The sequence below is a fragment of the Phoxinus phoxinus genome (genome assembly GCF_949152265.1).
Source record: "Phoxinus phoxinus genome assembly, chromosome: 8".
NCBI lineage: Eukaryota > Metazoa > Chordata > Actinopteri > Cypriniformes > Leuciscidae > Phoxinus > Phoxinus phoxinus.
In genome coordinates, this window is record NC_136883.1 from 34,918,708 (window position 1) to 34,946,502 (window position 27,795).

At 41.7% G+C, this 27,795-nt stretch overlaps 1 protein-coding gene across 1 annotated transcript in view; it reads right to left on the reverse strand.

Annotated features, from left to right (window-relative positions):
• The window catches only part of ttc9b (tetratricopeptide repeat domain 9B), a 34,829-nt gene that overhangs the window by 1,406 nt on the left and 5,628 nt on the right, over positions 1 to 27,795 (reverse strand). The window contains exons 2-3 of the mRNA XM_079621593.1: positions 3,812 to 3,994; positions 1 to 1,909 (exon numbers count right to left, since the gene is read on the reverse strand). The exon at positions 1 to 1,909 is cut by the window's left edge and continues 1,406 nt beyond it. Coding sequence (XP_079477719.1) covers positions 1,815 to 1,909; positions 3,812 to 3,994 — 278 coding nt within the window. The 3' untranslated portion in view covers positions 1 to 1,814. The remainder of the gene's footprint in view (positions 1,910 to 3,811; positions 3,995 to 27,795) is intronic.

Genomic DNA, 27,795 nt, shown 5'->3' on the forward strand with positions numbered 1-27,795 from the left:
ACTTGCAAAGTGACTTATAGTCAGTCGGATGTCTGTAGGAGAACGATCACAGTAGATATTAAGCAGAAGATATTAAGCAGACACTCCACTAATAATCTAATGAGAGTTAGTTGACATGTAGGTGCAATGTCAACAGAATGTCTAAAGGGGACCATCAAAATAAAGTGTGACCAGATTTTGTTTTTATTCATCCCAGAGAAGTATATACTGACACCTACAGGTGAGGATGTATGATATTTATGTATTCGTTTGTTTATGTTTTGTGAAGTGCATTGAGCACTGAAAAAGTAAACTATATTATAATGAACATATTATTATTATTATTATTGATATTGTTCCCTTTATTACTATTAGACATGTTGATCTCAACCCACTCCATGTGGAATAAATCAGCTTTTATTAGACTACTGATATGACTGGAGTCTTGATTGCATGTGTGAATTCATCATTTTTATTATATAAACTAAAAGTTCTGCCTTTTCTGTCGGTATTAAACTTTTGAATCAATGAAGAAAAAATAACAGTGCACCTTATTTTATCAGTGCCACTGCAATAAAGAGATTGAATCTCATCAGTGCGTCTTCTCCTCTGAATCCCCAGAGTCCCACTGACACAATTAAACCTGCCTGATATTAAGATGGATCATTTCCCCAATCTTCTCAAAGCCATTAATCCAAACTAGACCGACTTGAGCTGTCAAAGGCATCTGCACATTCAAATGCATTCAACATAAGTTGTCATAACAAACCATGACGACAAACACTTAATGCTTTTGTGAAACATTAATGTTTGTCACAACTAGTTTTACTTATCGCTATTTTGTAACACTGATGTTTGGGGTTTCACAGACCTTATCAAGCACTTCATATGTTGTGGATCCCGTTTCTTGCGGAAACACAAGCGTTTCAATATGGCTCCATTAGTTATTAATATTCCAACAGGCTGCATAACCATTGTGACATAATCAGGAAGCTCTTAAAGGGGAGGGGCTAAGCGACAGTCCGAAACGAGGGAAATGGACAACGAGGTTCACAAAACACCTGCTAACATTAGTACGGAGAATGTTGTACCTTTGAGAAAGGGAACGATGAAAACTTGCTCAAACCACTATAGTACAGCAAACTGAGAGGAAAAAACAAAATCGATATCAAAGGACAAATTACAAACACTTGAATTAGCCCTTGAATTGAAACAGTTCAGAAATTGAGTTGAGATATGCCCAAATTCAAGAGAGAGAAAAAGGAGACGAAGTAACAAGCGTTGACAGGCGAGCGTGAGATCTAGTCGTGAAACATTGCTTTTCCTCTGTATTGAGTAGAGAGGGTATTTCTCAATGGATCAGAGTGAGTTCAAAGGTCACTAGCCTAATCGTTGACCTTCATCATCTGCAAGTATAAACGTGTGCTTTCACTCTATTCTTTACCTACAGACTCAATTCAGCCACCCGTGTTTTTCATTATGCACATTTTAATATCCTTATTCGATCATGTAATTTTAAATTCTAATGTCAGATCCCCCCCGGTGTTTATACAATTATAATAGAGCATTTCCTCTTTTTTCGTTGACGTGTTCTTCGTTCATCAGTCAGATTCTCAATACCTGGGAAATGAAAGCACCGGGGACGTTGGATTTAAAGGGACAGAGCGAGAAAAGACAGTCGCTGGGTGCTGTGCCCGGTTCAGTCCGCTTCCCGAGGGGGCGCAGCACATGTGTCCTGGTTGTCCACGGGATGGGGGGCATTGTGGGAAAAGGGGGAGAGACTCGAGAGGAGAGGTTTTCTATCAGGGTTATGGCGAGGCATGAGGGGCGGAGCTTTAACCCAAGGACTCTTTCCCGCTCTCACGCACCTGATGACCGCTCTTACTCATCTTCATCTCCGTCAGCTGGATGTATCGCAGCACGTTTGTGTCTGGATGGAGAGAAGATGAAGAACAGAAAATAAGAAGTGCAAGGGAGGAAGGAATAAAGACACCAGCATCAAGCTGAGTTCACACTGCCAGTGACTTTGGCCCTTTTACACCTGGTATTAAATTTAATCATTTTGTTTGATTGCATCACAAGTAGACGAGGGAAACATTCCCGTTTTCTCCTGGTGTTTTAATCTGTCTCTTTTGTCTACTTTCAATCACTTCTGTCCTGATTTCTTCGAGGGGAGGGTCTATGGGTGGGTAATGTAAAGGTTTTTTCAGATCTCTTGATCTAATGGATGAAATAAGCTCACGCAATTAACATATGAACACGACTGGAGACGACGGAAAAACACACGGAGAACATCAGCTTTAGTTTCGGCTCTGACGTCCTCAAGACCAGCCGAACGCTGTGAGTGTGTGTTAGACATCAGGAATGATGAGAGAACATTGTGCTTGGTACGTTTTTCATCTTCAAACCAAAGTTGTGTCTTCAGCCGACAAAGTTTAAATCCCGTCTGGCTAGCGCTCTTCCCATAATGTTCACTCATTAGATCAGTAGGTGTCAGCGTCTTTTGTGGCGGTTCGAACAGATTCGACCACATGAGCGTTTACACTTTGAAAGCAATGCGTTTTCAACTACCTCTGGAAGTGATCGAAACGGCAGAAGCTCAAAATGTTTTAGACCCAGTTTACTCCTGTATTTAGCATCATCCACTTGTGATCCAATCGACCAAAACGCATCTTAATACCAGGTGTAAACAGGGTCTTTGTTACTGCAGAGGCTGGTGGAGAGATCATGAGGGAAATGACAAAATATTTATGAAATCAGATCATAAAATGCTTAATATTAAAGACCAACGAGTGCTCTTTGCCATCGTGGCTATTTATCTGCAGTGAAAGTGCAAGTGTTGGTCTATATGGGTTCACGAAACCATTCAGGCTAGTACCACTTTCACTGTAAACATGTAATAAATTATAGAAAAGTTGCTGACCGCTAAAATAACTTTTGCTACATCACACCGCCGACACTCTCCACTAGAGGATGTATAGATGGATCACATGTGCTCCACTGACTCCTATTGGTTGTTGCCCTCAAAAGCCACTTAATTAATTTGCATAAAGATAAACATATCTTAACTTTGTCGCATCGCTGGCCACGCATTGCCAACGTTCACTGTCGGAAATCACCAGCTCTCTATTGAAAATGAATGTCACTGCGTATAGCTGGCAGTGTGAACGCAGCTTAAGACTAAACCTTAAAATCTTCAGTAGGCATGCACATGTCAAGAAATACAGGTAAACGGTTTACCTGACAAAAGCATCAATTACTGAAAATATAAAAATAAAAGCTAATTCAAAATATTAATAAATACTATAACTGTAAATAAATAATACTAATATAACACAATAATATTCAATGTTTGATTTAAAGGGCATTTTGGTTTACTTTTGTAAAATAAACTATATGCATGATATGTTTTATCAGCCGATATTTTTATTCATGCATGCTTATTTCTCATTTTTTATAAATATTACCTCTGCATCATCTAACACTCACTTTAAGTTAATCTTCAAAAACATTTTACATTTTTTATCAAACATTACTTTTTTTATAACACAGTTAAATGCAACCTTTAGCAAATCTCAAAGATACTGTAAATATCCTTTTTCAATGTTATAAGTTTTGTATCTATTTCACTGGTGGCATTTAAAACAATCAATATTAGATTAAACAAAAAACACAGAATATTGGCCACAGCATGAAGATAATTAGCAGCTAATCAGTATCAGCCAGAATTGTAATATTGTTGAATCCCTAATACACAATTTAGTGTTGAGTCACAATGCAAATCCATTTGAGAAGTTCCTGTATATGATATTAAAGCGATCATAAAGCGCACCTGTGGGTTCACGGCACTTGGCATCGCGTAGGTAACGCAGGGCACACTCGTAGTCTCCAAGGTGGTAGAAGGCAATCCCAGCACGGTACATGGCCTTAAAGTGATCCTGCTGGTGTCCCAGGACCTTCAAACAGTATTCCTTAACCCGCTCATAATTCACCAGCTCCGACTGCAGCAAGCAGGCTATGAGGAAGGAGAGAGTGAAGACAAGCAGAAGAAAGGGGAATTAGTGCGATGAAAAGGACAGGACTAAACAATAAAAACGCTGAAATAAATCAACAAGGGAGAAAAATAGGCATGAAATATACTGGTACAGACCCTGGTGTGAGAGATAAAGCAGAATTAAAGGGCAGTGGTTTTCTCGCAGTCATCAGTTCCTGAAGTTCTGAGAGCAGCAGTTTTTAATGCGATTGGTTTCAGATAACCACATTAGCACAAAGTGAAGGTCTAATTGCATCTTTTAGCCACTCTAGGCTCAGCGACACAGAAGAAGTAATTGTTTTATCTGCTGTCTACAGAGAAAATAAACCAAACCAGACACATCCTAATCTAAAGCTGCGGCTTAAAAGTGTTGGATGTGTCTGAAAATGTGCACGCTGTATCTAACAGGGGTGCAGGTCTGAAGGGGTTATATATAACCAGAATAAAAAATATTTGATTAATCTAATGACAGATCAGATATAGCAGAAATTTTCCACATCCATTTTTAATATTTCATTGAATTAATTAAATGTTGGAGGTCTTTGGTTTAAAAAAACACAGCTAATTAGAAGCATTGGCCCTGAACGAACATCTGCACGGCAAATGAATTACTGCGGTGTCTGCTAGCGGCCGGTGTGTGTTGTCAACCCTTCATCCAGCGAGGGTTATTTATTCCAACAGCAGATGACATGGCTGGACAGGGGCTGGGAAACTCAATTTCATATTTCAATATAAGCTGTGTGTGTGTGTGTGTGTGTGTGTGTGTGTGTGTGTGTGTGTGTGTGTGTGTGTGTGTGTGTGTGTGTGTGTGTGTGTGTGTGTGTGTGTGTGTGTGTGTTTAACACCCTGCAATTCAATTCATCTCTTGTATGAGCTCACTTCTGATTATGAACTGAATTCGCCGCTCACGTTATTTTTATGCACCAGCTAAATTAAGGAATGATGTACCGCAGTCTTATGCTAAGGATTCATTTATTTAATACAGTAAAAACAGTAATATTGTCAAATATTATTACAATTAAATTTTCTACTTTATAAATATTGTAAAATGTAATTTATTCCTGTGCAAAGCTGAATTTTCAGCATCATTACTCCAGTCTTCAGTGTCACACGATCCTTCAGATATCATTTTAATATGCTGATTTGCTGCTCAAAGAAATTTATTTTTATTTTTATAAATGTTGAAAATAAGTTGTGCTGCTTTATATTTTTGTGGAAACCATGATACATTTTTTTCAGGATTCTCTGATAAATAGATTTTAAAAGAATGGCATATATTTGAAATATATATATTTTTTGTTTTAATGCCACTTTTGATCAATGTAATGCATCCTTTGCAAACTTTTTCAACAGTATAGTATATATAAACATGTATTTCTATTTCATTTTCAATTTTAAGATTTGATTTTATATATTATGGTATTTATTTATATTATTAAGGTTTAGTAGGGTTCATTTGAACTATTAATTATTTTTTAATACAATTTTTTAATTATCACTCTCATAGCATGCTGTCCAACACTATGTCTGGATCATTCATTGGTCTTGGCTTGATCATGTGATCTATGTAACCATGTGACTTCAATAGCTAAAATGGCTCCTGCACTTAGCATTGTAAGTTTGGCATTGAGAAAGATCGCATGTGACCGAAACGTTTGGCTTTTGTCTCAGTAAAAGCCTCATATGGACTCATTTGAAGGCACGGTGAGTTCCTAGCTAAGCTACCCTAACTATTAATTATTGCAATCATCAAATATCAAAGTACAGTGATACCACAGTAAAAAATCTATGATCTTGCTGTATCTTATAAATGTGTATCTAGTTGAGTACCGCTTTACTGCATCAGTGCGGCGCCACTCTTGGGCCGGTGTGACTGGCAGAGGTCTGACCCTTGCCAAGGTTAATGTCTGTCAGTGCAGTCCACAGCCTTGCTGACCAACACACACACTGAAAAAAGCTGCGGCTTTATACTGACAATCTCACTCTGTCCTTCCTCTAACTATCAGTCTTCCTGTCGCTGAAACCCATGTGAAAAGTCCTGAGTCAGGGATATCGGCAGGACATCAGTAGTGACCGAAAACATCAGTCCACCACATATTCAAGACGATTTCTCACCACACGTTATACACTGAAAGTGCCAAACCGGCAGTAGATGAACTCAACACAACCATCTGTAACACATCACAAATAAATGAGTGACAGACCAAATATATGGGTCAGGATCAGGATGATTTATCCAGTACCCAGAAAATGCAGATGGCAGATAAAAGGAAGGCCGTGTCGTGTGCTGCTGTAGAGACGTAAACTAATGTAAAGCAAACATCTGACGGCTGTTAACAGCTGTTAAATCAGACACGTATAGTCACATCGAAAAACATGTTTTGCCGAACCTAATGAAGGTTATAAAGACAGAAGGACTAACTAATAAGAGCAGCACTGAGATAAACGATGATTAGAGGACAAATGAAAAGCTCTGAGAGAGAAAAATCTCATCTAAATGAGTTCATTATATGCGTTCGTCAAGGCTTCAATCCTTTCTCTCCCACTATCTTCTTCGGCTTTTTTCATTTGTTATAATTTCCCTCAAGATAACACAGTACAAATTTCAGGACACTAAACGTCACATGAAGTTCAACAACATTTGGCTTTAGGTTTGTATTGAGTTTCCCTCTAAGACAATACAGAAATGTACTTAGATTAAAAGTGCAGTGAGTGATTTCTGAGAAACGCTGTTGAACGTGTATCAGACCGAGCGCCAAAACACACTTTTGCAGTAAGGGGCGTGTCCACTCATTAGGGGGAGGTGCCTGTGTTGGGGGCGGAGCTATTGATATAGGGGTGTGATCATTCTGGGTAGGGGCGTGGTTTTTTAATGTGATTTCAAAAATCAACAACGTTTCTCAGAAATCACTCACTGCAGCTTTATGCTGTGTCATTTCATGCATCTTAACTGTGATCTCCAGTGATTAACTGGGCAGGCCTGTCTCTTTTGGTCTGGGATGGAGAGAGAGAGAGAGAAACTTCCTTTCGGCACACCACCATCACGCTCATCGAGCGTCCTGTCCATCTTCATTCTGGGACACTGAAACCCTGGCGAGCTCTCAGTGTATTCAGTTTCAGGCAATAATGGTCTAATGGATCCTAACTATTGTGATATCCCGATCTTTCTCTCTGGGCCTTTCTCTCTTTCCACAACACACCAACAAGCACACACACACACACTGCAAGCCTGATTCATCACACAAATGGATAAGGTGTGGCGTTGTGGATATTGAGGACTGCACTTAAGTGTCTGCTGAGTGGCTCTATGCGTGTAATAATGATGGCATCGCATATTAATGGACCCGATGCACTTTATGCTACATCATAGTTATATGAGAACATAAATGCACAGCTTGAAAACCAGAGCTGGTCCTCAAATACTAACAGGGTCAATCTCTAAATAATCCAACTTTACTGAGGGGGTTTGATAGATTTGTCACCCTTGATGAAGCACCACAAATCTGCTCTGCAATATATTGACATAGAGACAATCCGGTTCTCTTTCATGGTTCGTTAGTTTTCAATCAAAGATTGATTCTTGTGCAAAGAACCCCAAAAAATGGTAAGTAACCCAAAAGCGCATGCTACAGTGGTTCAGCCACGTATGCCGAATGAACGAACAACACTTATTTTACCGACTACTCGTGCAAACTGGAAGGCCCAACTAATGCCGCCTAAGAAACATTGGTAAAATAGATCGAGGATGACCTTAAAAACCACAGGCTTAGCCTTCCTGATGCCTAAATGCAAAGCTTTCAACCACCAAACTATTATACACAACTTTTGCAATCCAGCGGCACCCACAGCAACGTATTGGCTTAGGGACGAATGTGACCCTGGACAGAGACAATTTATATAAGAGACATGCCACTTCCTCAATACTCAATACAACTATATAAGGAAAACCCGTAACGGCAAAGATGGCGGTTGTATGCACATGTCCCGCCCCTTCCGCTGGAAAGCCAATCATCTGCTTTTGACAGTCAAGCTGGGAAACATTTAAGCCTATCGTCTGGTTCCACTGACGCATGCGCACAGTTGAGGTTTTGCCTGTTGGTGTCGTGAACCCTTGCGCATGAGTAGTAAAAGTATAACCTGTGGGGAAAAAGGCGTTTTAAACCTTATTTTGGGGCAAAGTCATCAAACTTTTTCAGCGATTTTTATCATATTTTACTGCTGTTTCTATACATGCAGTTTTTATGTCCTGGTGACCAGTGAAAGTGCAGTTCTGACTCTCTGCCCATTCATTTAGATAGCAGCCTGGTCTTGTTAGTCCGAAATAGCTGCCCGGAGGCATTGCCCAGATGGTGGCCGAGTGGCACGACTTGCCTAAAAGGACTTAGCCCTGGATCACAAAACCAGTCACATGTCGCACGGGTATATTTGTGGCGATAGACAACAATAGCCTAAGGGTAAAAATTATAGATTTTTATTTTATGCCAAAAATCATTAGGATATTAATATCATGTACCATAAATATATAAAACATTTATTTTTGTGAGTGAATGGAGCACAATCGTGAACATAAATGAACAACTTTAAAGGAGATTTTCTCAATGTTTAGATTTTTTTGCACCCTCAGATTCCAGATTTTCAATAGTTGTATCTCGGCCAAATATTGTCCTATCATAACAAACCATACATCAATGGAAAGCTTATTTATTCAGCTTTCAGATTATGTATACATCTCAATTAAAAAAACTGACCCATGTGACTGGTTTTGTCGTCCAAACGTTTGCTAAGGGACTTGCTAAGAGAATGTTTATTTTGGGGGAACTATCCCTTCAAGATGATTTTTGAGATCGCTGGCTCGAGTTTTCCTGAAACTGCACAGGTGCAGGGACAGCTGTTGTGTGAGTGGGAGAGAAAGACGTGCAATAGGTATGATCGGTTAGCAAATGTTCAGGATTCCCCTAATTTTTACACCTTCACATGAGCAGAAAAGCTACCGGTTAGTCAGTAGAAAGGAAGGGAAATGAGCAAAGCAGGAAGATTGTGGTTTGTGGAGCGCAGAGAATAGCAACAAGGTGAGGCAGAGCAGAGGGAGAGCTGGAGGGTAATCGATTTCAAACGCCCTCCTACAGGAACATCCATCTCCAGCGGACTGGATCTCTCCCTCTCTTTTTTACACTTTTTGTTATCTTCTGTCCCTCTCTGAGCTGTTTTCCTCTATTGACAGGTGCGGGGCTGACAGCATCAGGTAGAGGAGTGGAACGGCGTTGGTTTGTGGCGATTACTCTGCTGTCACTCTGCTGGTAATTAGTTCTCTTAATGTTTAATGGTTGATGCAGGGACCCATCAGTCTGAATGACATCTTCCCTCCCTCCGTGTTCTCTCTCACCCGCATCCCGACCTCGTCTTGATCCTCCGCTTCACCTCCGCCACTGATTAACACCTACTCTCAACATAGCCAGACCTTTTACTAAACGCCAAAGGTCTGGTCCACACCGCAGCTTATTCTGAACAAGAGACAACATGAACAAACTTTGAAATGATGGATGGATGGATGGATGGATGGATGGATGGATGGATGGATGGATGGATGGATGGATGGATGGATGGATGGATGGATGGATGGATGGATTGATGGATTGAACGATAGATAGATATAGAACAATAGAGACTGAACGATAGATTGAATGATAGATTGAACGATAGAATGATAAATTGAACAATAGATAGATAGATAGATAGATTGATTGAACGAACGATAGATTGAATGATAGATTGAACGATAGAACGACAGACAGACAGATAAACAGATAGATAAACAGATAGATAGATAGATAGATAGATAGATAGATAGATAGATAGATAGATAGATAGATAGATAGATAGATAGATAGATACATAGATAGATACATAGATAGACTGAACGATAGATTGAACGATAGAATGATATATTGAACAATAGAACGACAGATAGATAGATAGATAGATAGATAGATAGATAGATAGATAGATAGATTGATTGAACGATAGAATGATATATTAAACAATAGATAGATAGATAGATAGATAGATAGATAGACTGAACGATAGATAGACTGAACGATAGATAGACTGAACGATAGATAGATAGATAGATAGATTGACTGAACGATAGATTGAATGACAGATTGAATGATAGATTGAACGATATAACGACAAACAGATAGATAGATAGATAGATAGATAGATAGATAGATAGATAGATAGACTGAACGATAGATAGACTGAACGATAGATAGACTGAACGATAGATTGAACGATAGAATGATATATTGAACAATAGAACGATAGATAGACTGAACGATAGATAGATTGAACGATAGATAGACTGAACGATAGATAGACTGAACGATTGATAGATTGAACGATAGAATGACAGACAGACAGAAAAATAATCCAATCAGAATAGAGCTTGCCAGATCAAGAATATACTGAAAAACACCCAACCTCATCCTCTTCTCCATCTCACCTATAGTGATCTAGTGCGCACAAGCATCCACATATGACATCGCACGGTAATGTGTTCACAGTTTACAGTGCAATGATAAACACATGACTCATTTTGCCCATTTTAGCATGATGCATTTGCTTGTTTACTTAATTTGTCACACGATATCAATATCATGAAACACAGCAGTACAAGCTTCCCTCCTCATGCAGTTTTTAAAAAGGCAGTAGCTCAACTCTTAGCAAACAAAACATCTCAACCCTAAACGGGACACAGTGACAGACTGCTTTAAAAGCAACAATAGCTGGTCTCAGAATAGTTCAGCAGCGGATGAGCTCGAGAGGGTTTTCAGCCTTATTTAACAAGGCTGAGGGACCCTGAGCTCACATGTATAATTCAAACATTAGCAACTGCAAAGTGCCAGTTCCTCTCCCTGCGCTGAAGCCTGTTGATAATGGCCTTGTCAGTCGGTGCACTGTGGCTTGAAGGACGCTGCCCTAAATCATGAGACCCTGAGACTTAGCAGCCACCATCGACTGTCTATCCATCCATCCCTCCCTCCTCCTCCTCTCCACAGCGTCTCCTCTTTAACTCACTATTTCTGATTAGGAGTAAATGACCTATTCATATTGCATGAATCTCATTTCCTCTCCGAGTCTGGCAACTGCATAGTCACTTTGCCCATATTCATTTATCATATCAATACAAAATCATCTTCCTTTCACAGGCTTTGTCTTTGTTCTTATTATATTCACATTTACCACAAATGTAATATGTTTCTAACAGTTACAGGTGCTATAAATAAATGTCATGTGATTTGGGAAAAGCCTGTAAAAGTCCTGGCAGAAAGCGATGCATAAGGATGCAGTGTAACGACGCCCAGTTCCAGGAGTGCACTAATATTTTGTTGATAGTACCAGTTTGCAACAATTATTAGTTAACACTAAGTTGTCAACACTTCGGAAAAAATAATAAAACAATTTGGATATACCAAAAAAAAAACATCAGCAACACCGGGTGATCGCGCAAGACATTTACAGGCTTTTCCCAAATCCCGGAAGTGTCCTCGACGTCCGGGTTAGCGGTAGCATAAGTGTTATTTGAATAAACTCCTGATGTACTTACACACTCTCCAATGCCTTGTTTTATGAGTACAGAACCTATTTTTACAACTGTAGAAGTTTGGTACCATTCCAGGCATTATTAGTGGAGTGATTTACGAGATACAACCTTGGATCCATTAGCGCCCGCACTAAGCCATTCGGCTGATACCTGTAAATAAGCACTACCTTTAATAATGTTCGACCAAGGGAAAAAAAAGCTTCTGGGGGGTGTTTGGCTCGAGGTCATGGTGCAAAGGACCCTAGGTTGAAATTACTCCGAACCATCCCTTTAAGACGCATTTTGGTTGATCGGATCACAAGTGGACGACACTAAATATTTACACTACCAAAGCAATCCAGACGGATGTGTTTTCGACTACCTCTGGAAGTGGTGGAAGTCTGGAAGTATTTTCCTTTAGCTGGAAAAAAATATTATTCAAGAACCGCTATAAAGCCAAACCAATCTGTTACCTTAAATTATACGTTTATCTCTGTAAAGCTGCTTTAAAATAATCTACATTGTTAAAAGCGCTATATAAATGAAGATGACTTGACTTGAAAGTGGACAAGCTCAAATCATTTTAGACCCCGTTTACAGCATCTGCTCTCCTCCTACTGACCTAATGCGTAACATTATGGGAAGAGCGCTAGCCACATGGGATTTAAACTTTGTCGTCTGAAGACTCAAGTTTGGTTTGAAGATGAAAATCGTACCAAGCACAATGTTCTCCATTCCTGATGTCTAACACACACTCACAGCGTTCGGCTGGTCTTGAGGCCGTCAGAGCCGAAACTAAAGCTGATGCTCTCCGTGTGTTTTTCTGTCGTCTCCGGTCGCGTTTATTTGTAAATTGCATGAGCTTATTTTGTCCATTAGATTGAAAGATCTAAAAAACAACGTACATTTACCCGCCCATAAACCCTCCACTCGAAGAATCAGGACAGAAGTGGTTGAAAGTGGACAAAAGAGACGGATTAAAACATCGGGTGTAAACGGGAATGTGTCTCCCTCGTCTACTTGTGATCCGATTGAACAAAACGCATCTTAACACCAGCTGTAAACAAGGCATTAGTCGTTTGCGAAACTTTTCAAAAACGGGAAACGCTTTTAGTACATAATTTTCATGTAAACGTACCCTTAAAAAACTGTTTCTTTTATCGAAAGATATATTTCTTTATTTTTCTACAAGTGACTACGCTATTGATCTTGTTGTTAATTTCTTTGCGTTGCATTGTAAAAAATTTATTCACAAAAACAAATTTCTCTATACTTTGCCTAGATTTGATATCTTAATCGCTGAGATCTCCCTTTTTGTAAAATCTCTTAAACTCATTGATAACAAGAACAACACGTTTAAGAACTATACATTTTTCTCACTGGTTGAGGTGTCATTGTTATTTCTCTGTATTTTTTTCTTTTTCTTTTCATTTTATGTTAATGTATTCAATGCAGTGCTGTTTCTTTTCTTGCAATAAAAAAAACCAGTTTCTCTATAGAGAGAATGAATGTGACATTCACTGGTGGCCGGGGTGGGGTTTGCAGAAACCTCTTTAGTAAGAGACTGAAGTAACAGTGATTGCTTGAGTGTGTGACGGTGAAGTCTGAGCTCACTGCTGTTCTCTGAAGGATTCGATGAAGCCCACTCACCATATTTTGCTTATAACACCCCTTCCCCCTCTTGTCTTTTCCCTCTGCCTTTCTCTCTCTCTCTCTCTCTGACCATCTGTAATCACAGAACGACAGCCTTGATCACCACACCATGCACATATACTCCGGGGGAGCGGACAGCATATATGACTCTGCAGTTTTTGACCTAATGAGAAAAAACAACCATCTCAGATCCTTATTTCACATTAGCACAGAAAACTATCACCACTTTTGACATCTCAAGCGGACAAAATACACATTTTGCAGGTATATGCATTAAATAGTCCCTGGAAAGTGGGCCAAAAATATTGATGACTCATTTTCTCCAAAATTATGTCCATTGGCGCGTGTAAAAATGCTCTCTGGAATGAGAATGTCCTTGTCGCCTTAATTATAAATAAAAAAGCACTGTTGCAGCTGATCTAAAGCTGTGATATTTCCCTCCTCCTCCCACAAAACCCTCACAGTCATTGTTGTCTATTGGAAACCAGCCTCACATCACCCCTATCTGCAGGGATTACCCACAGTGCAACATGGTTTGCGGAAAGAAAAAGCCTAGATTGCACGTTAGATCTGCTCGTAAGCTCCAGAAAACATCTCAGAAGAGAGAGAATTGCTGAGCATGTTTAAGAGGAGAGGATGAAATATTAATGCAGCTCACTCCCATAATGCCCCCAAACACCACACACACATGCTGACTGTAATCAAAACATCCCGCTATGGACACTTGATCGTATGCCTGTGATTTGAAATGTGCAGAGATAGTTTTTTTTATATATATATATTCCTTGATTGAATTTTGATGTTGAGGTTAGAGGATGATGCTGGCTGGATTTCCAGTTGAAAGCCCTTAAGCGATGCACTTAGCACCAGAGGTTTCGGTAAACCATTATGACTGTATGGAAACATCACGATGATACTTCACTTAGACAAGGGCATTAACAGAGACTTGATGAATATGCATAATAGAGGAAAGAGCTAGATGATATAGATCCTTTGAGGTCCCTTAATATACTACTTTATGTGATTTTTTTGTTTTTTTTTTGGGGGGGGGGGGGCGAACTTGATGGCTTTAAAAATGCTGAAGTCTGGTTGTTGTGCATAATTACCAGTATTTTCTTAATCAGGATATTTTAAGCATAAACTGTTACAATATATATATATATATATATTAGTTAACATGAACTAAAACTAAACAATACTTAAGGAATTTATTACTTGTAGTTACCGTATTTTCCGGACTAGTCGCATCAGTCAAAATAAAAAAGCGTCATGAAGAGGAAAAAAAACATAAGTCGCATTTATTTCGAAATTTATTTCACAAAATTCAAAGACCAAAAACAGAAATTTAATCTGGAAAGGCAAGTCATTTTGATATATGCCGGTCAGTCGCACCTGACTATAAGTCGCAGGACCAGCCGAACTATGAAAAAAAGTGTGACGTATAGTCTGGAAATTACGGTAATGTTAATTTCTACATTTACTAATACATTATTAAAATCAAAAGTTGTATCTGTTCACATTAATTAATGCATTTTTAAATAATATGAACAAACACTGAAGAATTTTATTTTTATTAACAAAGGTTAATAAATGCTGTAAAAATATATATATCTCAAAGTAAGTAAATGTTAACTATAATGTATTAACTAATGAGACCTTAAGTGTTACCGATATTTTTTTACCAGAAACCAAGAAAAGCAAAATATTGATTATGAAATCTTTTTTTGCAGTGTATTTTCTATGTAAAAGTATCAAGTCCAATTATCACTATTAACTAACTATTAACTACGACTTTTGCCTCGATAAACTCCTAATTACTACTAATTAATAGTTAGTAAGGTAGTTGTTAAGTTTAGGTATTGGGTATGATTAAAGGATGTCAAATATGATCATGCAGAATAAGGCATTGATATGTGCTTTTTAAGTACTAATAAACTGCTAATATCCTAGTAATATGCATGCTAATAAGCAACTAGTTAATAGTGAGTGTAAATAAGCTTTTTACTCTCAGCTGTAACTGTATCCTTTCAAAAAGTTAAGGTACTACTATGGACCCTTTAGAAGTAAATAAGGTACAAAAGCGTGCACATTAAAATCGTACTGCCCCACTGACAGCTATTGTACCATTTTTTCTGCGAGTGTAAATCAGAGATTTGAGAATTAATGGCCGCAACACAGGGAGTTTTCCACTTCGACGTCTCCAGGCGGAAAAGTGTTGCGTCTCGGACCCGTCGGGTTGAATTTAATGAGGAGGGCTGAGGACTGTCCCTGAATGACTCTGCGTCCTAGAAATGGCCAACGGTGAATCAGCGGTACAGCGGTCGCACGCGGCTCACATTCAGAGGACAAACGCCACCAGACAACAGCTTTTTGCCATGACCAGGCAGGGAATATTAGAAGACAGCGTCATTACAACTCTGTGAACAACTCACGCACCAGGAACTATAATCATCCTGGATGTTCATGGTTATGCAGACACACTCTAGAGATGCCCTGTTTTTCTACAGCGATACATCTAAGTTCTCAGGACCATCAGCTTACAATGATCCTCAAATATTCTTGGTGCCCACTGAGGGTTAGGTTCATGCTTCGATTTTTCCAAATATTGTACATTTTCGTACAACTCTAATCATGTGAATTCGCACATCAATACGCCAGAACCTATTATTAATGCAATTATAATAAATGTGGAGTGAAGTGTTCAAGCTGCATCGCCATAAAAATATCACAAAAGTCATCCCAGCGAATCATGCACCATATTCCAATTCTTCTGAAGCTGATTACATTTAAGCTTTCAAATTCATAAGTTGCGTTCATTTGTGAAGATTATCAAAATGAAAAAGAAAACCCGAGTAAGAATCAAAAGCTTTTGTAGATTACAGACCTTATTTTCTGCAACATTGCAAAAGCCAGTGGAGAAATCCTATTGTGTTTTTGTCAAAAATACAAACATACTTCATCCCAGCACCCCTTTATTGTATGTAAAGCTGGTGAAATGCAGCGAAATGAGGGTGAATACATGATGTTACCAAACGAATTTTGACTTATTTTTAACCTGTTTTAGTAAAATCCTGTTTCTTCTTGAATAGTAATGCAACATCAGACTTTTCCTGGGATTTCATTATAAACCCGGCACACAAATGCTGCATCTGGAGCTGTGTGCGGTCAGCATCACTACAACCATCTAGAGCTGAAACCTACAGTATTTATCTATACAACACATTCACATAAACACGTGCAAGCTCGCATGTAGGGTTTCGGTGCAGAGCTTCCCCAAGGCAACGGCACCCAAAAACATAACAAATAGGCCTATACAACATCACAGAGAGAAAATATCCTTAAAATCCCGCTGTGGTGAAAAACACGCTTTTAAAGGTTGTTTATATGTCTATGTGCTGTTTTTAATATGCTTTAAGACAAACCATATGCAAATTCATAGGTCGACAGCATTGCTGAGTATTTTCTTCTTAAAACTGCAGTGAACCAAAGACAGTCTCAAAAACACGGTTTGAAATCGCTGGTGTTTCTGACGTCACAAACTACCTTGTAACCAATCAGATCAACGTGTGATCGTCAACGAGCTGAGTGAGTGAGTGAGTGGAGGCGGGGCTCATTTGCATACTCATAGAACCACATATACTAAATTAGGCAGGGGTGTAGAGTTACAAGCTTTTTTAAGGCATGATGAAGGAAAAAAACTTTTAAATATTTCATTTTGGTGATCAAAGATAGGTTTTCAGGGATAAAATGATTGACTACATGCAGGGGGACTTTAAGTGCAAGTAAAGCATGACAGAATTTTTGGTTGAACTATGGTGGCTTCTACATCACTCCACTAACCTGTTTACACAGTGTTGTTTGAGGTCAAGATCAGCCTTAAGTGGCCCTCGGAGAGGTTATGTTAGCGTTGTGTTGACGCACAGGGGTGTGTTCCCTCTCTCCCTCTCGCAAACACACATCAGTACATGACTCAGCATCATTAGACATCGCCGGGAGTTGCTAGAGTCCTTACGGGAGAGCTTTCTGTTTTTATGACATGCTTACAGTAGGTTTCAACAACACTAACACTGCATTGCAGGATATAAAACCGCAGCAGCATGTCAGAGCTATGACTATTCAAATATCAGCTGCCAGAAATACTTATTTATTTGTAAATCAATTATTTTAATTTGTAAGGATGCATGATCAAAAGTGACAGTAAAGACATTTGTAATGTTACAAAGATCTATATTAAAAAACAAATGGCGTTCTTTTAAACATTCTGTTGTATCTCGGTTTAATACATTATAAAAAAAATATTGAGCAGTTTGAAGACTGTTAATAATTAAAAATGTTTCACAAGCAGAAAATCAGAATATTAAAATGATTTCTGAAGGATCATGTGACACTGAAGGACTGGAGTAATGATGCTGAAAATTCAGCTTTGCATTAATATATATTAAGATAGAAATCAGTTGTTTTAAATTGTAATAATGTTTTACAATATTTCTATTGTCTTTTTGATCAAATAAATGAAGCCTTGGTGAGCAAGAGGCTTCTTTCAAAAACATGAAATATCTTAATGACCCCAAACTTTTCAATAGATGTGTATGTTATATATTGCTTATGTTATTTACGTATATAATCTCCCCAAAGAGTTTTCGAGAGAAGGGATGTCACTACATGGAGAAGGCTGAGCTTATACTAGACATTTTAATTGCATTATCTATCATAATCTTGAAGTTTTCAGTTGTGTGGCCTGAAAATGTTCCACACTGATTTGGCATTTAGATCAAGCCAGTTTTACATTTACCCAGATATTTCTGTATGATCTTTTAATACTAATAAATTATGAATCCAGATATTGAGCTCATTTCATCTCTGTGGAAAAGTGAACATATCAAACAAATATGCTTTTAATACAAGCATATTTACCAGCCAAGTAACTTTGGTTAACTAAAGCGCTCGAATTCCTTCCCTTACCGCCTTTATTTCTCCATACCATGGTCTCTCAACCAACTTAATTGCAGTTTCAGCAGTTCTTACGGATGCCTCGCAAGCATTCTTTGTTGGTCGACGATGAAAAATGGCCCAAAACTTGAGAAGAACGCAGAGGGACCTAAACAACATGTTCACGGTTCTACAGACCCAGAAAAGGGAAGCAGGCGCACACACGCGCTCTACACGCGCACACACACACGCGCTCTACACGCACGCGCGCGCACACACACGCACCGCCGCACGCGCGCGCGCGCACACAAACCTCCTCTCATCCAGTACTTTATGATCTCTCTCATTTCTCCTCCATCCCCCCAGGCCGTGGCAGAGCGCTATAACATAATACAATGTACTGTACAGTAAGTCAAGCCTGTGCCCAGAGGAACCCTATGGCGATGCCATGCCATCTGCGGGCCTGGCACCAGCTGCCATGATAATAACAGACATCTCACCCCGTCACATTTCTGTACTCTTCACCTCGCGTTTGTCCCAAATGCACATCAGACAGTCTTCCAGACAGATGAAAAGAGTGTGTTTAATATCGCTTTCCTTTTTAAGCGTTTGGCTATCGGGACAGTGATGAGACCTTGAGTTGATGAACGTAACGCACACCACTATCAGGACTCTCCAGACTCAGCCAAGCATAGAAAGAGAGAGAGAGTCTTGATTTCAGTTTAACTCGGCCGCTTCTAATTGGACATCAGGGTTGAGAAGTTCATTGATTGTCGCTGTCGGTTGTAATGAGAGAGCGAAAGGTCAGTGAGAGTTATATACGCATGATTTCTCCAAGGCCTTATGTGCTGAAGAGAATACTGGAAAAAAAATGTATCAAGCGTTTTCAACATTGATAATTATAGTCAGCATATTATAATGATTTCTGAAGGATCATGTGACACTGAAGACTGGAGTAATGATGCTGAAAGTTGCCTTACATTTTTTATGTACAATCAACTTGGATGTTTAAGTCATTTCAACTTAAATTTGTACAAATTTCCTGTTGCTCAAACAATAGAGTGTTGGCGCTTGCAACGCCAAGGTCATGGATTCGATACCCAGGGAAAGCAAGAACCGATAAGAATGTAAATGTGTACCTTGAAAATAAAATACATTATAAGTCGCTTTGGATAAAAGCGTCTGCCAAATGCGTAAATGTAAATTATATTTAACTGACGTAAAAAAATTAGTTGAATCTTGTATAACTTATAAAAGAATGTTGAAAATTGCTTATTTTGATTAGTTAAAGCAATGTAAAACATATGTTAAAAACATAACTTATTGATCATATATTTTTTACAGTCACCGGAGTAAATTATATATAGTTTATATTCATAGTTTATATGAATATATATAGTTGTGTAGCAGGTTTATTTGTATACTTATGAATTCCACCAGAAATATTACTTTTTGTATTACTGGGAGTTTCGTTTTGGGTTCATTCTGCCTGCGCGTCGGGTTAGTGCAGTGCGTGCGTGTGACGTCATCAGACCGGAGACTTGCGCCGCGCAAGTTTGACCTCAGTCAGAGCAATACTGGATTTGACTGAGGTGAGTTCACGTCGGGTCTCTCCGATAATAAAACGGAGATATAAGTTACTATTATCACTTATTTGTTGACTTATCACAGTGTAAGAGTGTCTATGATGATGAGTGAATCTTGCAGTAGTCTTAATGAACTACGAGCCGCGATATTGTGTTTATTATATGTTAAATGCAGTTCGGTAGCTGCTGCAGCACGTGGTGAGCTAGCTGTACGGCAGGCCATTAACATTGTATTGACGTGATGCTATTTTTTGTAGATGCTAACCTGATGTCACGCAACACTCATTGCCATATTGTTTATGACCGCAGGTATGTTTTTTTTGTGTGTTTGTGCATATTGGTTCGAGATGACAATGAATATATGTGTAGTTTATATAATGGAATTAATGTATGACTAAGGGGAATTTACAATGTGTTTTTCTATTGGGAATATCTGTGATATTTTTTTGTATTTGTTTTGATTACAAATGTATGTAGTTTTTCTTTATGAAAAGAGGTTAAATGTGATTAATGTGAATACAGTCAGAGCAATACTGGATTTGACTGAGATGCTAACCTGATGTCACGCAACACTCATTGCCATATTGTTTATGACCGCAGATAATAAACTGCATTGTGACAGCCCGTGCCCCGTGTCTACTTGAGAACAACCCAGAACACAACGCAGAAAGACAAGACGGGTTACATTGGTGCCGTGACCTTCTGGATTCTTCGAGTATCGACGCCACTTCGATCGCCGTGGGGACTGCATTGTTTCACCCAAGTATTGCAAAATGGACTCCGTAAATACACCAGTGGGTACGGGGGTTTATGATCGAGATGTGTATGCTACTGTGGGTTTTGGGAGGGGGAGATTATTCATGGACGAGGTTCAGTCGCCTGATGTGGGAGGGTTGAGAACGCCCAGGGCGTGTTCCAGTCGTGTCCAGTTTCCACCCAGTCTTTCCCCAAGTGAGCAGCATACCACATCAGCCTCTAGTGATGATGTCAGAGCCCTTATTACAGAGTTAGCCAGCCAAATTGGCCAGTCTATTGCAGACCAGCTGCAACGTAACAGTGATGTAACAGCACATGACACATCTGTAAAAAAGGGGGGTTCACAGCCTGAACAGCAACCGACGGAGTTTAATTTGTCCGGTGTTAGGCTAGTAATGCAATCTGATGCTAAGGAGCCGCCTATTTATAGGGGTGATAGCAGTGATAAGTGTTCTGTCCGGGAGTGGGTGGAAATGGTAGGGGCATATTTTCGTAAGAGTAATGTTCCAGTACACCAGCAGCTACAGGAGATATTAGCTAAGCTAAGGGGGAAGGCTAGAGATGTAGTGCGGGTTACTCTACGACATAACTCTACTGACGCAACTCCTGACTTTGTCTATGACATACTAAAACAACACTTTAGTGAGTTGACCTACTCATCCATGCCAATGGCTGACTTTTACAACACCAGGCCACTGCGAGACGAAGGGGTGATGGACTACTGGATCAGGTTGAATAACGCCATTGATATCGCTGACGAGTGCCTAAAGAGACAGAAACGAAGTGTTGAAGATCCGGGACGGGAGGTATGCATGATGTTCATCAAGTTTTGCCCAGACCCCATACTCTCTAACAGACTCAGCTTCAAGGCGGCTGAGGAGTGGACCACGAGCGAGGTCCAGGAACGCATTGACGCCTACCAGAGGGAACTCAGGATGCGCACGCTGACCAGTTCTCATACTCCACAGAGACACATAGTCACTCACACCCAGTCAGCCATGTCACGAGAGCCAGAGCTGTCTCAACCAGCGCCAGCAGAGCCCCAGTTTCAGCTGCCCTTTTCCCAGGGGTTCGTTCTGCCTCAAGCCACTATGTTTGCTAACGCATCAGTTCAGACGCCAACATCACAGCTTTCACCTTTAGCAGAACTGTTTGTGCCTCAACCATCCCATGCACAGTCTGTTCCACAACATGCACAGTCACCAGCATGCTTTCAAGCTCCCCAGTCCAGTCACGCCACTCCAGCCACTGCCGCAGCTGTTGGTGTGAATAGCATGAATGCACTGATCAGTCTTCTAGATCACTTGGTGGTGCGTCAGAACGTCCAAGCCCCTGCACAAGAGCCATCATATGCTCCAATGCCCTTTCAGAGGAGGAGTTGTAGAGTCTGTGACGATGTCAGACATTCCACGCTCGCACATTGCAGGAGAGAAAACCTGTGTCTCGCGTGTTTTGCTCCTGGTCACTGGAAGAAGGACTGTGTCAAGTATGGACGGAAGCGGGTGGGCCAGGCTGATGCCAGACGAGGGCCGCCGGCGGGAAACTAGAGAGCCCACACTTGGAGAGGGGCAGTGTGGGGGATCAACACGAAACCCTCATTGGAGACGAGGACTTGGAGCTACTTTATGTTAATGCCTGTTCAGCCGTACCAGAAGGTCTTCAGGTCGTGGTTCAAGGGTCTGGAGAGGTGCCAGCTTTCAGTGAATTATTCTACGTCCAGGTTGTGGTAAATGACAAGGTGGAGCTGAAGGGCATGATTGACTCAGGATCAATGGCTTGTACGATGAGTGAGGGGGCTGAAGCATTACTCAAGGTGGCGGGAGTCCTTCTTAAAGAGCCTGAATCGGCCGAAAGAATCGTGCTTGTGGGTTGTGGGGGAAAGCAGACACGTCCCAAAGGTGTTTATAACTTGACGCTGTCTGTGTATGGAGTGAAGTGCGCTGTTCCTGTTCTGCTTGTGCCGGGCCAGCGTGATGAACTCATCATCGGTTCAAACGTCCTCAAGCACCTTGCACGTACCATGAAGAGCGATGAAAACTACTGGAGACTCATATCAGCTGGAGGCAAGAAAGTACCGTCAGACTGTGACCAGTTCCTTGATATGCTGTCCTGCACTACAAGATGGAAGAGTGAGGATGTCCCAGACAAGATCGGCCCTTTGAAGCTGCCTCATGCTGTCACACTGGAACCGAAACACGAACACCTAGTGTGGGGTAGGCTGTCCAGCAAGGTGCCGATGTCTCCAGGCAGCACAGTCATTGTGGAGCCATGTGGTTCCAGGTCAGGTCCACGGGATGTCCTTGTGGGTCGTGTCATCACTGCGATGTGGGCTGACAGGTGGGTGCCCTTAAAGATGACGAATCTTTCGCCGAAGCCAATCACATTGAGACGTAATGCCATCATCGCTGATGTGTTCCCGTGTCTTGCTGTGGAGGACTTCAACGTTCAGCAAGGTCTGTGTGAGATGGAGGGCTTGGAGCCAGAGAGTGTTATAGTTCCAGCTGCCACGGACGCTGACCTCAAAGAACGACTGTCAAACATGGGGTTGAGCGATTTGGACATTGACTCATGCCAAGCCAGCTTTTGGGCGAAGAAACGTCTTGTCGAACTGGTTCGAGAGTATGAAGACATCTTCTCCAGACACTCACTTGATTGTGGCGAGGCGAGAGAGTTTGTGCACAGCATTCGCCTGACAGACGATCGCCCATTTCGCATGCCATATAGGAGAGTCCCTCCTGCACATTACCAACAGCTACGACGCGTGCTCTCAGACATGGAGGAGAGAGGGATCATCCGCAAGTCCATCAGTGAGTATGCATCCCCCCTCGTCATGGTGTGGAAGAAAGATGGTGGGCTCAGAATCTGCACAGACTTCAGGTGGCTGAATGCACGGACTTTAAAAGATGCTCACCCACTGCCTCATCAGGGCGACTGTCTAGCAGCACTGGGAGGTAATGCTGTTTTCAGTACAATGGATTTGACCTCGGGCTTCTATAATGTTCCGATGTGTGAAGACCACAAGAAGTATACAGCCTTCACGACACCTGTTGGTTTGTATGAGTACAACAGGATGCCGCAGGGGCTTTGTAACAGCCCAGCATCGTTCATGCGTATGATGCTGAGCATCTTTGGCAGCCTTAACTTCACCAGCCTGCTCTGCTACTTAGACGACCTACTTGTCTTTGCGCCCACTGAAGAGGAAGCACTAAACAGGCTCCAAGTGGTCTTCGGTAAGCTCAGAGACAACAACCTCAAGCTGAGCCCCAAGAAATGCCACCTTCTGATGAGGTCAGTGAGGTTCCTTGGTCACGTCATCGACCAAAGTGGGGTTGCGGTGGATCCCACCAAAGTTGATGTCATCTGCAAGATGCCAAAGGAGGCTCTGATGGAGGAGGATGGTCGTACCCCATCTGTAAAGAGGCTGAAGTCATTTCTTGGCATGGTGTTCTTCTACCAGTCTTTCATTCCTGGCTGCTCAGCCATTGCCAAGCCCCTGTTTGCTTTGACGGCAGGCCAGAAGAGGAGAGGCCAGACTGGTCGGAGTGGTGGAGGTGCGGGTATGTACAGGAAACTGACTGCAGCGGATTGGACTCCTGAATGCGAGAAGGCTTTCCAGAAGCTCAAGACAGATCTGCTCAACTGTGCTGTATTGGCCCATCCTGATTTCTCAAGACCATTCATCCTGTCCATTGATGCATCCCTGGACGGGCTTGGGGCTGTGTTGTCACAATTGCCAGTAGGGGAGGACAAGGCTCGCCCCATTGCTTTTGCCAGTAAGACCCTCAGCAAGTCACAGCAAAGATATCCCGCTCATCGTCTTGAGTTTATGGCACTGAAGTGGAGCGTCTCTGAGAAGTTCAGTCACTGGCTGAAAGGGCATGACTTTACTGTGTGGACAGACAACAACCCGCTGACCCACATCATGACCAAGCCCAAGCTCGATGCATACGAACAGAGATGGGTAGCCAAACTGTCTTCATACAACTTCGACCTGAAATACATCCCAGGCCCAAAAAATGTTGTAGCAGACGCACTCAGTCGAGATCCCTTTACCACTTCAGTTAGCAGGCGTCTGATCCAAGAGCCATATGGTAACCTAGTGCAGGAGGCTGAAGGTGCGGAGGCTGCGGAGGTGCAACAGACATTCAGACTGGGCATCCAACACCTCCAAGCGGTTCAACAGCACGAGCCACCACATTACACTGCAGGCTCCTACAGTTCAGCTGAAGTCAAAGCTGCTCTAGCCTCTCACAGTTCCTGGAGGAGTGGTGTGGAGAACAGGGCTCTTTGTCTTGGCCAACATGTCCAACAGCTGCAACCTGCAGGCCAGTGTACCCTGCCCTCTCTCACTCTGCGCGAATTGGAAGATAAGCAGCTTCAGGATCCCACGATATCTTTGGTACTCCCGTTTGTGGTCCGCGGACGTCGCCCATCCAGACGAGAAAGGCACAATATGGGCCCCAGTTCGTTGGCATTACTGAAACACTGGGAGAGGCTAGTCATTCGGAATGGTGTCTTGTACCGAGAAACGAAGGATCCTGTGAGTAGGATGAGAAGGTTCCAGTTGCTACTGCCAGCCAGTTTAAGGAGTGAGGCCTTGAAGGGAGTTCATGACTTGGCAGGACATCAAGGACAGGCGAGGACGCTCCATCTGGCGAGACAGCGCTTCTTCTGGCCCAGTATGGAGAGAGACACGAGAGAGCATGTGCGATGCTGTGAGAGGTGTGTACTTGCAAAATCTCCGGAGCCCTCAGCACGAGCCCCCTTGGAAAGTATTAAAACTTCAGCTGCCATGGAACTGGTCTGCATTGACTTTTGGTCAGCAGAGGATAAGAACAAGAACTCTGTTGATGTGCTGGTGGCGACCGACCACTTTACGAAAATGGCTTTTGCCTTTCCTTGCAGGAACCAGACTGCCAAGCAAGTGGCCAGAAAGTTATGGGATTGTGTCTTTTGTGTCTACGGGTTCCCTGAGCGCATCCACTCTGACCAGGGCCCTAATTTTGAGAGTGAGCTGGTGTCTGAGTTGCTGCAGCTGTCGGGGGTGGCAAAGTCTCATACAACGGCATATCACCCAATGGGCAACGGAGTCACAGAGCGCTTTAACCGCACACTGGGCAACATGATACGGAGTCTTCCTCTGAGAGCCAAGCAAGAATGGCCACAGCAGATCCAGACGCTGACATTTGCATACAACGCGACTGCTCACGAGACAACCGGCTATGCACCCTTCCACTTGATGTTTGGCCGCGTTCCAAGGCTCCCAGTTGATGTTGTCTTTCAGTCTGTTCTGCACGACCTCACTGTGACAGACTTCAGCAGCTACTCAAGGACTCTGCTATCTTACCTGTCTGAGGCAGCCAACATCGCCCAGCAGCATGCCACTAAAGAGCAGGAACAGCAGGCTCATCAGTACAATAAAAAGGTCAGAGGGGTTTCCTTGCATATTGGAGCCCGAGTGCTGCTCGCGAACAAGGGAGAGAAAGGCAAAAAGAAGTTAGCCGACAAGTGGGAACCTGCAGTGTATACGGTAGTGGAGCGGAACCCCAAGACTCACATCTACAAGATCAGCAATGCCTCTGGACAGAGCAAGGTTGTGCACAGGAACCTATTGCTTGATGTGAGCTTCCTTCCTATCCAAGACACCCTGGAGAATCGGTCTCTGGTCAGCTCGTTGGAAGTTGAAGGCTCAAGTGTCTGTGGAGATGCGGATAGCCTGAGCAATCTGGAGCGAGAGTCTTGCTTGTCACGGACGTCCTCATGGGTTCTGTCAGACCCAGATCGAGCTGCGGAGGCTTCAGCAGCCGAAGAAGCTTCCATTCCAGAACTTGAGGACGAGTCTCACACTCATGAAGACATGGCCAGTCCACCTGAAGTGACTCTGTCTGACCCAGACCCTGTTCAGTCAAATGAACCTACTGACGTTGATACGAGTCCGACTGACTCTACCCCCACTCAAGCCTGCTCACCTGCTGACTCTACTGTGACTCAGACTGCTGTAGTTAATAACAGGGTTCAAGGCAGGGTTGTAACTAGAACTGGGAGAGTGGTTAGGTCTGTCAATAGGCTTATTGAGAGTATGGTTCAGAGACCTGTTATATGGGGCCTCTCTTTGCCTCAGAAAGTTTGATTTAGAGTGCACATTGTTAAGTTTTTCTCTTTTTAACCGGGGTTTTTTTGTTGTTTTTGAATGTGAAAACATTTATGTCATTCTTGAATGTGAAACCGTACTGTGGGGTTTTTCAAGCCAGGGGACCAAATTTTTAGGGGTGTAGGCTGCACCTTTATGTTCCTGAGAGGATGAGGGCCTGATCAACCTTCTTTTTTCTCTTGATCTGTTTTACGGATAGTTTTTACTGAACTTTGGGATTAGATCTCATTGTTATTTGGTCCGGGTACGAGTGTTTACATTAATGCATCTTTGGTGCTATTATAGAATTCAGGGGTGTCGTTATTTTGGTGGAATTCAGGGGGGGTGAATGTAGCAGGTTTATTTGTATACTTATGAATTCCACCAGAAATATTACTTTTTGTATTACTGGGAGTTTCGTTTTGGGTTCATTCTGCCTGCGCGTCGGGTTAGTGCAGTGCGTGCGTGTGACGTCATCAGACCGGAGACTTGCGCCGCGCAAGTTTGACCTCAGTCAGAGCAATACTGGATTTGACTGAGGTGAGTTCACGTCGGGTCTCTCCGATAATAAAACGGAGATATAAGTTACTATTATCACTTATTTGTTGACTTATCACAGTGTAAGAGTGTCTATGATGATGAGTGAATCTTGCAGTAGTCTTAATGAACTACGAGCCGCGATATTGTGTTTATTATATGTTAAATGCAGTTCGGTAGCTGCTGCAGCACGTGGTGAGCTAGCTGTACGACAGGCCATTAACATTGTATTGACGTGATGCTATTTTTTGTAGATGCTAACCTGATGTCACGCAACACTCATTGCCATATTGTTTATGACCGCAGGTATGTTTTTTTTGTGTGTTTGTGCATATTGGTTCGAGATGACAATGAATATATGTGTAGTTTATATAATGGAATTAATGTATGACTAAGGGGAATTTACAATGTGTTTTTCTATTGGGAATATCTGTGATATTTTTTTGTATTTGTTTTGATTACAAATGTATGTAGTTTTTCTTTATGAAAAGAGGTTAAATGTGATTAATGTGAATACAGTCAGAGCAATACTGGATTTGACTGAGATGCTAACCTGATGTCACGCAACACTCATTGCCATATTGTTTATGACCGCAGATAATAAACTGCA